We start from the raw sequence: 11,223 nt of genomic DNA, 5'->3' as shown, positions 1-11,223 counted from the left end.
GGAAGTCCCTGCTTTAAAGCTGGAGGCTGGTCGAGGCTCAGAGAAGCTGCGAGAGAGAGACGCCTCTGATTGGTCTGAGAAAAACACCATCACTTGTTGATAGAGGCAGACAACAGGGAAAGAAACATCTGAGAGCACATTTACAACCTGAATACCACTATGTGCATTTGTATGTTATTATCTTTTGTTTGTGCTAAATCTCAGTCAACTCAGTCTGTTCAGTTAAAGTATAACTCTAGGTTTAATAGTAGCAAAGTAATACTTATATTTATGGAGATTGTACGGGTTAATTATAATAAACCTCCTTTGTATGCTACTTTTACTTTTTAAGTGATTTACAGTGACAAATGATGAAACATTGAATGCAAACAACATAAATATTAACAGCCCTGATTATGAAATAGGAACAATAACGTTTTTATTACTAAAATGCATGCAAGTTCGAAACATTTTTAAAAAGTAACCAGGTGAATATGCTTGTAGTAGATGTCATCCTTATTTCTAAATACTACTATTTTTAAAAGCAGATATTCATAAAATGTGTTCACCATCGTTTACTTAGTACAATAAAAGGTATTTGGTGTTTTCCCCAACAGGAAAGGAAAATAAATAAGCATGAACCACTTGTAAACCTGCTCTGAAAGTATGTGTCTATATTTACCATCAGAAGGATATACCTAAAAGCAAATCTGTAATTTGATTTATTGTTTACTAGGCCTATGCTGCACATGATTAAAAAACAAAACAAAATAAAATCACAGGTTTTTTTTTTTTTTAAAAGTACCTCAATATAAAGTGAAACCAAAAGATAAGCTGGAGAACTGAGTGATCCAAGTTTCTAGAAATCTCTGCAGGAAGGCAGTCACCATTTTTTTGCGTGCCTTGGATTTAAAGTGGTTATTTCAACAGCTTTTAATAAATATTTGTTTATTCCCTGAATAAATAGAGAAACAAGATCAAACTACTGAAAAATACAGTGGTGTTTTATTTGCAAATTAAAAAGCACCGAACAATATTAGTTACACTGTAAAAATTATTGACAACAATTACAAATCTTTATCATACAGTCCAGGAGGTTAGTACCATCGTTGCTGTTATGTGTTATCACTTAATACTTTATATGGAGAGACTCAATACCTCTGTACAATAGTTGGCAGTGAGAGGACATGAGAGGAAACAATCTTATCAACACAACTCTGCACAATGAAATTATCCAAACTTCCCTCAGTACGGCACTGACATTTCACACTATGGGAATGGGCTGATGGAGCGTGTAAACCTAAAGACATTCAATAATTTAGGTCTTCCGAGGGTTGCGTATTATGTACATTACAAAGTCAGGAAATAAAAAGAACAATATGTGCATTGTTATTACATCGGAACATTGTACAAAACTATTGCAATAAGAGCAGCTTTTTGTTATCTATGCTTGACATCTAGTTGCAGTGGTAACACCTTGACCGACAACCAAACGTCTAGATGGGCATACTGTTGGTTTGCCTGGTGACTTTACAGGTTTTTCCCCAGAGACAGCCCCCCACCCCCCCCACCCACAAACTCAAACTCATCTAGTAAATAAAATGAAATAAAATATAAGACAAAATATACAACTTTGACAAAAAAAAAACAAACAAAACAAACCTAATGCTGAAAACTGATTTTGAAATGAACAACCTTGCTCTGTACACAATCTGAATCTCTCAGACCAGAGTGCTTAATTTAACATACAGTAGCTAGCTTATGATCTTCTTCACAGATTGGTGCAGGAGCTGTTTTGTTAGTGTGCTTTCCAGTAACCTGTATGCTCACTTGAGTACCTTAAATATTGTGCTTTCAACATTTATCCTACTGTTCTGGCATTAGCCAAACGGTCATGGAACTGACTTTAAAGAAGAGGCTGAGCTGAACAGTTTAAGTACATCTGGCCTACATGTGAAAACTGAGCTAAGATGTTTAGTTTTGGTACATTATGCAAATATGCATTGCCATCAGCATTAAAGAAACGCTAAAACAAAATCCAAAGTAAAGAAAACAAAACATAAAACTTTAAAAAAATTAAAAGAACCATCAGAAGTCCATGTGGTAATAGTTTAATGATTCTGTCCTGGCACTTGTAAATACGATAACTAGATTCTACCAAGGCTTATCAAGTAAGGCTACTACATGCAGCCTGAGTCAAGACTCCAGATGTCCCATTCTCCTCTCATAAAAACACTTCATTTATATCAAAGGTCTCTCTGTCAATCAAGCTGTCATCCATTTAGTCCATGTTATTTTAATGTGCTCCAAACACTACAACTCACAGAGAAAAAAGTGGTAGAGCTCCTTTGTCACCCGTTTTCCAGAGATGAAAGTTGACAATTTTTTATTCCTTCCTTTGATTTGCAGGATAAAGTTCATGCAAAGTAGAGAAGGTTTGATTAAGAAGAGCAGGGATGTGACTATCAAACATCCCTCCTGTGCGTCATCGAGCCTTTCCCTCCTTCAGGACACAGCAGAATCCATAGTCAGGGCTTCTCTGTACCTTGTCTGTCCTGCAGGGTGGGGTAACAGGATCTTGCAGATCAGGAAGAGAGGGAAGCTGCTGATTGCAACTAAGCTCCTTTTTTGCTCGCTATCCACTGTTGGCCTGTTTATTCTGGAAGATCACTGTAAGTTTTGAGTTCATATTTACTCAACCTATTTCAGTTTCATTCAAAACTATTTGGGATCTTCGACATCAGCCAGTGTCCCGCAGTTGGGTCGAACAGTGGTTTAGTGTGTGAAGCTGTGGTTTCCCCCTGTGGTGCTGCTACCTGGTGTGGACCAGCTCTTCTCTGAGCCAGCTGGGCAGTGGCTGACCCATTCTGTAGAGCAGCTTGGACAGCTCAATGTTGTGATCCCTATAGTATTCCCTGAGGAACACCTGTGACTGAGGGAGACAACAAGATCTGATAAGAATCACATCAAAAAACAATCAAAACTAAAGCAACACTTTACTTAGCAATAGCTAAGTAAAATTCAAATGAGCAAATGATCATACCTCAGGGTCCATGTCAGGGTACCTGCGCCCTTTACTCTTCCCCAGACACTTTGTCTTCCCTCCTTCCAGCAGCTGACACCAGAAACCTTTCTTAGGATCAAACCTATATATATATATATATATGAGAATAAATTAAATCAACCATTATCCTTTAAAACCCAAAACTAAAACTTAAGGAAAAATCTGACTAGTTTTTAATAACAAAAAGGGAGCAGCAAATAATTTCCGCCAGGTGTACAAGCTTGTGATATGTGCTGCAGATCACACACTAGACATACAACATGAATGAAACAAAACCGGTTTTGTTGCATACACATCGTATTTACTAGCACCAAACAACAACGTAGGTAGGTAATCTGTGGAGTATAAAGTTGTAAACGTGGCAGTTGAAGATACTCACGCTAGGATCTTGTGGTAGTTGATGATATTTGTGAGGCCTAAAAACTTCTGGATTTTGTCCATTACTGATGCAGGCTCAGTCTTCAGCATCTGTCCATCCAAGACTAATAACTGGGTGAGACACAGTCAGTCACAAATTTTACAACAGGAACAGGACAGTCACATAATCACACAAATATTCCAAAACTAATCTCACAAAACAGTTTCTTTTTATTACCTAAGTGGCTCCCTGAAAATGTTGAGACTTAATTCAGTGTTCTTCTGATAGATATGTTTTTTTCTTTAAGTGGCACTGACTATTTTTAGTAACAAGTAATGCTGCACACACTTTATAGGTATTCTAAATAATAGATAATAATATAGCAACAAGTGCTCGCTTTTCTCTTGAGTGTTCCTTAAGTAGGCAGCTCCCTTCGCTTGTCATCAAGTAGATTTAAAACACCTGATGAAATTACCACAGAGTAAATAAACCTATTTTTGCCTCCAGCCTTTCTGGGAGAAAATTCCTGCCAGCCACCCATAAAGCTTAATAAACAGCAAAAATGTATCGGTTCTGGTTCATTTACTGAATAATGCCGACTACTATGTGCATGGAAACAACCATGGTACCTGGCTGGGGTGGTAGTAGTTGAGCCAGCGCTCCAGGTGGATGGCGTACCAGCCTGGAACCAAACAGCGATTCTGGAGAACCCGCAGTTTGACCGGAGCATCGTGGCCCGCAGTGATAACATCATGGAAGGAGTATTTCAAAGCCACTGGGTCATCGTGGGCTCTTTGGTGCTGTTTAGGCAGACATGAGGGAAGATAGTTTAAAATCAGTTCCAAGCTCTATTTCAATTACTTTTTTTTTTTTTTAAAGGCAACAAGTTTGACAAAAGTGCAGAGATAAACGGGGATTTATGACACACCTGGTACCAGGAGTAAGCTCTGTCTGCTGGATTGATGAGGATGGTAATGATCTTGGCTTTAGGCAAAAGAGCTGCAGCCCTCTGAGCAGCTACCTCAGAGTCAAAGTAGTTGGCACTCTTCTCAAAGTAGTAGTCCGAACTGGTGTTGGAGGGCAGAGGGAAGTACTCCATGTACCTAACACACAACAAACACAAAAACACAGGCCCATAAACAGCCATATTTTATCTGGTCCAAGTTTCTCCCTGTATATAAGGATAATTTCTCTGAGCGCTGTGTGGGTGATCGACCATGTGCAACAGCTTGGCACCTCCCATACACAAAAACATACACACATACACACAATGTTAATATTTGGGCAACCCACTCATACATTTCCAGCTTGCCAAGTAAATTCTGTGTGGACTTGGGTTGTGTGGTGCATGAAGCTTCTCAGTGATGAAGGTTTCCAATCAATTAAAACTACAAGTGTTAATTGTGTTACTGGGCTTGCTGTCAGGTAGGCCAGTACTGAGTGGTTATGTGGTTGTGGGGGTCCTGGCATATGCATTTTAATTCTTGATTTCATTTGTGTTCAATCAAAAACACCTGACTGACTTGGTATACACCATTAATTTAAACCTAACCAAACTGAATTGTAATCAAGAGTTGAACACATTAAGAGAGCATATCAAAATATAATAATTACAAGTGATCAACAGCTGCAAGAGAACTACTGAACTAGTCACATTCAGTGTTAGAGAGTTTATGTCAGTGCACGTGGTGCCACGAGAAGGTCCATTTCTGAATAAATGGCTAGTTATGTGTTATTTGATTTGGTGTTACTGTGCTGGGACTTTACTATAAAAAGGACTAAGGTGCTTGGGAGGTTTATTACCAATCAATGCCTCTGTGATAGTTGTGGCCATTGAAGAACTGGATCTCCTCAAAGGTCTCCTTGCTGGGGTAGTTACTGGTCAGGTCAGGATGCATGCCAAGAAACAGGTATAGTGCTGTTGTCCCTGAGGAGAAAAAAACAACAACAAGTGGCTTAAAATATAAATTGAAAAAAAAAACGTAGGTGGTTTAAGATTATTAGTATGGTGGAGATGTAAAAAAAATATTTAAAAACTTACTCTGTTAACTCTGATTTAGTTTAATTTAGTTTATTAACATTTTCTACTGCATTAAGGCAAAGGAAAAGAAAATACGAAAGTGACTGAAGAATAAAACACAAGAAATCATAAATCTGAAACAAAAGACAAAAAGGACAAAATGTCTACTACTTTTACATGAACATTATTAGAATCAATATAAACAATAATCAACTGTACATTTAAAAACTCTAAAGATGACGACCCTAAAGAAATACTGGTATTTTATATACCACAATATCTGAGGGAATACTGGAAATGACTGGTTTCATGATGCCTGTCTAGTATTATGAAAATAAGAACTGATTTTCAAATAAATGATTAAAGCCTCAAACAACACACTACACTGCTGCTTTGAGGTGAATGAGAGAACTAATTCCAACTCCGTGCTGTAGAGGGTGCTGAAGAACTGTGTCTCACCTGTCTTTTGAGGCCCGATGACAAGCAATTTGGGGAAGCGGTCACATGTTTTCTCTTTGGACCAGATGTCCTTGTGCCTTTTGTCCTCGCACGGATCCTGTAGCCACAAAAAGATATCAATCCCTCTTTGAAGTGTGGTTCTGGCACAATTCTACCAAATATGTATATTTAAAAATCCTAAAGAAAGCAGGTTAACCTCTGTTCTATGTCTAACATAGGTCCACTGTCATTTATTAACTACAATAGTCTGTAGTCATAACTACAGTGTGTCAAACAAAGGATCTATTTTTATAATACATAAATATTTTAACTGGATATTTCTTAAAGCTTTACAACAATGTGTTTTTTACTGTGCCATTGTCAGTTATTGGAGTGTTCGGTTAATGCAACATGAGCTGCCAAGTTCCTAATGCTAACTTTACACTCAAACTAATAAATTACATCACCATCAGCCTCTTGTTCTCACCTGCCAAAGGGGATCTCTCTCAGAGGGGAAAAGGCTAAAATACTTCTGAGCCAGCTGGACAGGCGGCAGAGTTTGCATCTTCAGGTTAGTCCATGTCTGGACGAACGTCACTAAACTTTTGAAGGTGTACAGGCCCAGCCGGTCATTCCCATAGTTTGACAGATGGGTCATGAAGATACTAATCTGTGGATTGAAATGAACAAGCAGCTGTTGCTTTAAATATAAATCTCTATATGTATAATACATAGTAATTGTCTCATCAGCTCTAGCGCCGTGTCCCACTGATAAGCCACTGAAAAAGGATGAATGCTTCCCTTTCAGGTCAAAACTACTTTTACTTAAAGTGCATTTAAGAAGTAGACCCAAAGGAAAGGTCAAACTATGATCAAATTGCTTGAACAAAAGATGTTTATTCCATAGTGTGGACGTGGGTTGGTATTTAAAGAGTTAAGACTTTGAGAAGAATACATCTGCAGACTATGCTCGATGACATTTGTCGCAGATATGCTAATAAAAGTAACCTTTTTTTATCATCTGAAAACAAAACATGTTGACGAATCAGGAATTTGCCAGAATGCACCTCGGTGCCAATAAAATAAGCTTTCAGAATAGTGTAAAAAGAGACAGCACGATGCAGACATCTCTGCATGAGTCACTGACTACTTATTGTTCTAGCCCTTATTTAAATTTCCATTTACACCACCAGTTAAATGGGTGTCCAAGTGTGCAAGACAAAGAAAACAGTGCCATGCGGCTGTGTTTGACTCACAGGGTTCAGTAGAACAGTGAGGAAGAGCTCTCCCCCGTTGATGAGCTTGTCCAGTTCATTCGGACTACCAGGGTAGTCTTTGTAGAAGATGGTGTGTGTGAAAAGGCCACATGTTTGCCTGGGCAGCACCTGTGATATAAACAAATACAAAATCATCAAAAAAGGAAAAAAAAAAAAATAAAAATCTCAAAGAAATGCATTCACAACTAAACACACACACCATCAACCCTCTGCTGAGAGCGGAGTGGAGCTGTCAGTACTCCAGGCAGTTACCCCACACATTGTTTGCTTTCAATAACATTCATATTATGCAGCTCATCTAGACAACGCAAACCTCTTATTCACTGAGTCTATATGGAAATACATGGAAATGCGTTTACAGTTTGGAGTGTCTGGGGAACTGAATATCAATCATCAGTAAGCAGTAGAGACCGGCCATTCACACTGCACTAACTCAAGGACGGCAATAGAGCGCTGAGACCACACAGGCCGACTGAGTGCCAATACTACAAAAGGAACTGGATTGAGGCCGCACTGCTTCCCATCAGTGCTGAAGGTCAACCTGTGAAAGAAACAGATAAGATTCTCCTTCTTTTGAACTGCCTGAATGTAATCTATTCCATTTTAATTTTGCTCTCATGACTACGTATTATTCACCACTGGCTTGGGCTGTGAAGCTGCATAAAGGGCACTTTTTTTTTTTGCATGTTGATATTTCAGTGAGTGTCTGTGTGCAGACACTTGCTAGGCTGTTACCAGAGACGTCAGTCTTCGTTAGGGTACTGAGGCCTGCTAGGCAGCACTACTCAGACAGGTGTCTCATGCAAGACTGGTTCACTTGACTACATTATCATGTCCCACTCCGTGGAAGAATACAACAGCCAGACTAATGAGATGATTGCCTTTCTCAGGATGTCTGTTGCCTCGGTGATATGGAGAAAATCAAAATAAGATTCTGTTCAATGTCTTTGGGGACAACATTTAAGAAAAGCAGAGGCAGACAAGAGAAAATGGTGATGGACAAATGCTGGTTGTAGAGTAACCGTGAGCAAACAGAGAAAAATAAATACAGAAGAACTGGAGTAGGTGCACATGGAGAGATAATTAATGAATGAAGGTTAGCATATGTAGATGGAGTGAGAGAACGCTGAAAGGGTAAAGTAGCCAAGTGGAGGGAAAGCAACAAGGCAATTCAATTCAAGGTAATGAGCCCCGGGTGTATGAAAAGTGGTCTTACGCTAATTCCGCTGTGGATGAAACCTCGTCGGAAGCGAGCAGGCTTCAGGTGGGGATACTCCTCTGTGCTGGTCACCTTGATACCCCACACCTTCTTCCAGGCGTCATACAGCTGCATGTGGACAGGGTAGACACCAGAGTGGTGAGGTGCCACTGCGTAACCCATGTTAGTGGGGATCCCATGCTCCTGGAGGAGGAAAATATACCAATGAGAGTTAGGAGACGGAAAAAAAAGGAATGAATGGACAATGGAAAGGCACCAAAACAACATGGTGGAGCAGTCATTCTCGTCCTGGATTCAGATTGCAAATCTAAGCACAAGGGACTCACAGGAAAACAATGCAGCATGTTATCCGGGGTAATTTTATCTCATTGATATCAGCCTCACTGTTTACTGTTGGCTGTCTTTACGCCATGTCAGAGCTGTATTAAATTACTGCTGCTTCACATTAAAAAGGCACAGAGGAGAGGCTACAGCACCACAAGTAGAGCAGGTTATCTATTAACAACAAGGTTGGCAGTTCAACCCCCAGCTCCTTCAGGTGCTCTTGAATGCCTCACTTAGAAGTGACTTTGGATAACAGTCGCTGTAAAATGCAATGCATTTGTCACAGCAATTGGTGCCGACAGTGATGGTATAAAAACAAAACACACACACATCTGCATTTTTGTTGAGGGAATAATTTCTTTTCTGCGATGTAATGGAACCACAAGGAGAGGTTAAAACACCACAAAAATTTTAAAAAACAATGTTTGTTTGGATCCTTTGTAAGCAGGCACGTGTTTGTCTTCTGCTGTATTTCTGACTTTTCTGGTTTATAACATAAAAACAAAGCAAACACACCTTGCTTGTGTCTGCCTATTTAAACAAAGGTGACATGATAAGCAAGGACAGCTCAGATCACAGTGGTCTTTCAAAGCTGTGATCTGAACCTTGACCCCGTGTCTCACCATGGCAAATTTCTTGTTGAGCAACATCTGCTCGGCCAGCACAGACTGGTTGTGGAATAAATGTGGCTGCATGTGGCTCCACATGTGGGGAAACCACCAGAACTCCTTCACATAGGAAAGCAGCAGGTCGTCTCCGAGGTCCTCCTCATCAGATCCTGGACATAACAGAGGGGGTGAGAAGGAAGGAGACGTGGGAGGATGACACAAAAACAGGGGGAGAAGGATGAAGAGGAAATGGAGGAGATAAAAATAGACAAAGACAAAAAGTAGCAAAAGTCAAACGAGGACAGTGATGAGAAAAGAAGGAAATGAAAGTCGGAGAGCCAACAGGAGACCGTTCACATTGTAGAGTGAGATAAACAGCAGATGACGAAGTGGGAGAATAAGGGAGAAGAGAGATTTGAATAAACTTTACAAACAAGTGCCTTTCAATTTTACATGTTCTAATCTCTGCCTGAGTTATCAGCAGGTTCTCAAAATTTCTCTTCGCAGGCTGCATCTTACCAGCGTGAAAGAATTTCCCTGAGAAGCCCAGATTGAAGGTGAAGTTGGGCACATGGGTGCGCAGTTCCCTCTGTGTCTCCAGCAGGGCCTGAAACAGTGGGAGGAAGAGAGAGTGAGTCAGTACACGATGCTCTCACACTGGTGCACAAGTGCATTAATGAGGAAGCGTGAACACCCCTGTGCATGCATGCCCACATACATATTTCATTCTGCAAGTTTCTTTTGGTAAACATCCAACATCCCCTCCCAGTTGCCTCACGTCTCTCCTTAATTCTGTTTGATATTTTGCTCTCCTCTGATTTGGGTGTTTGTTTCATTTGATCGCCATGCTGGATGAGACTCCCAGCACACACCCTCTCCTCGCTCTCTGATTTCTCCATCTTGTCAGGGTGCGATTTGTTCCTTAAAGCTTGCTGTTGCGCTGCCAGTGAGGAGGCCTTGATGCTTCTTCCACAACTTTTTCTTATACCCTCCACCTCCATGTGTGTGAGGGGGGTCTGTTCTGCTCTGAGGGGACGCAAGCAAGGAGCTTTTCAACATTCTTTCTATGTCTCTGGGCCCCTGAAATATTCATTGCTGTGGAGCTTCTGTGACAGTGTGAGCAGTGGGGCCTGTCAGCTTTGAGCGGCCTACTGGGACGAATGCATTCAAAAGGAGAAGAGGAGCGAGAAGAAGGGGTTTCTGTATGACTGGCAGAGGATATCACATTCTATGTGAGGCAATTTTTATATTTCTGCAAAGGGCTGTTGAAAACACTGGTTGACGAATACATAAGTGGGTTCAGTTTCTGTTGTGGTAACTTTTTGCACTCTAAAAGACATGCCACTTACTCACAAACTCACCTTTACATCAGGCACCTTCATGCGTGTACCCTCTTTGCCCACAAAGATGTCATCTATGTCCACTAGGATGTAGCGCTCCAGTGACAGGGAGAGCCTCTTGCCTGTCAGAAAGGCAACAGCATCCACAAACACCAGCTTGTGGAGCCAGAATACCAAGTTGTTGCCAAACAGGACCCTCTGGATCCCATCATGGAGCCCCAGGTCCTGCACTACCGATGGGAGCAGAGCAGCGTTCTGCCCCATCGATGCAATGCTCTCCGCTGATTGGGTCTTGGCCAGCAGCACAGGCTCATATGTAGAGTGGTTGGACTGGAAAACCGTCCAGTCATCTCCAGGGAGAGGTCCAGGCAGGGGCTGCCCGGATCGAGTGATAAAAAGAAGGGGGGACTTAGGGTTGACTGTGCAGTCCTTCAGACCCAAGTTAGAGTGAAGAAAGAGCGGGAAGCCCTTCAGCTGTGCACTGAGCAGGCTGTTTTCATTGGCCTGATCAACAGAGAGACAGAGACAAGAGAGAGAATTCACACACACACTCATCATACACCAGAGTGATGAAGACAGAAATGTATTGGATATAA

General features: G+C 40.9%; 1 protein-coding gene across 1 annotated transcript in view; it reads right to left on the bottom strand.

Moving 5' to 3' along the window:
* Positions 1-2,619: 2,619 nt before the first annotated feature.
* Positions 2,620-11,223, bottom strand: part of LOC113160492 (bifunctional heparan sulfate N-deacetylase/N-sulfotransferase 1) — a 39,145-nt gene continuing 30,541 nt past the window's right edge. Inside the window, exons 3-15 of the mRNA XM_026357778.1 lie at positions 10,649-11,131; positions 9,807-9,894; positions 9,303-9,457; positions 8,353-8,538; positions 7,116-7,244; positions 6,347-6,529; positions 5,881-5,977; positions 5,205-5,328; positions 4,330-4,504; positions 4,031-4,201; positions 3,423-3,532; positions 3,023-3,125; positions 2,620-2,911 (exon numbers count right to left, since the gene is read on the bottom strand). Of these exons, the coding sequence (XP_026213563.1) occupies positions 2,792-2,911; positions 3,023-3,125; positions 3,423-3,532; positions 4,031-4,201; positions 4,330-4,504; positions 5,205-5,328; positions 5,881-5,977; positions 6,347-6,529; positions 7,116-7,244; positions 8,353-8,538; positions 9,303-9,457; positions 9,807-9,894; positions 10,649-11,131 (2,124 nt within the window). The 3' untranslated portion in view covers positions 2,620-2,791. The remainder of the gene's footprint in view (positions 2,912-3,022; positions 3,126-3,422; positions 3,533-4,030; positions 4,202-4,329; positions 4,505-5,204; positions 5,329-5,880; positions 5,978-6,346; positions 6,530-7,115; positions 7,245-8,352; positions 8,539-9,302; positions 9,458-9,806; positions 9,895-10,648; positions 11,132-11,223) is intronic.

The sequence above is a fragment of the Anabas testudineus genome, chromosome 10 (assembly GCF_900324465.2).
Source record: "Anabas testudineus chromosome 10, fAnaTes1.2, whole genome shotgun sequence".
NCBI lineage: Eukaryota > Metazoa > Chordata > Actinopteri > Anabantiformes > Anabantidae > Anabas > Anabas testudineus.
This window is presented reverse-complemented; position numbering and strand designations above follow the sequence as displayed.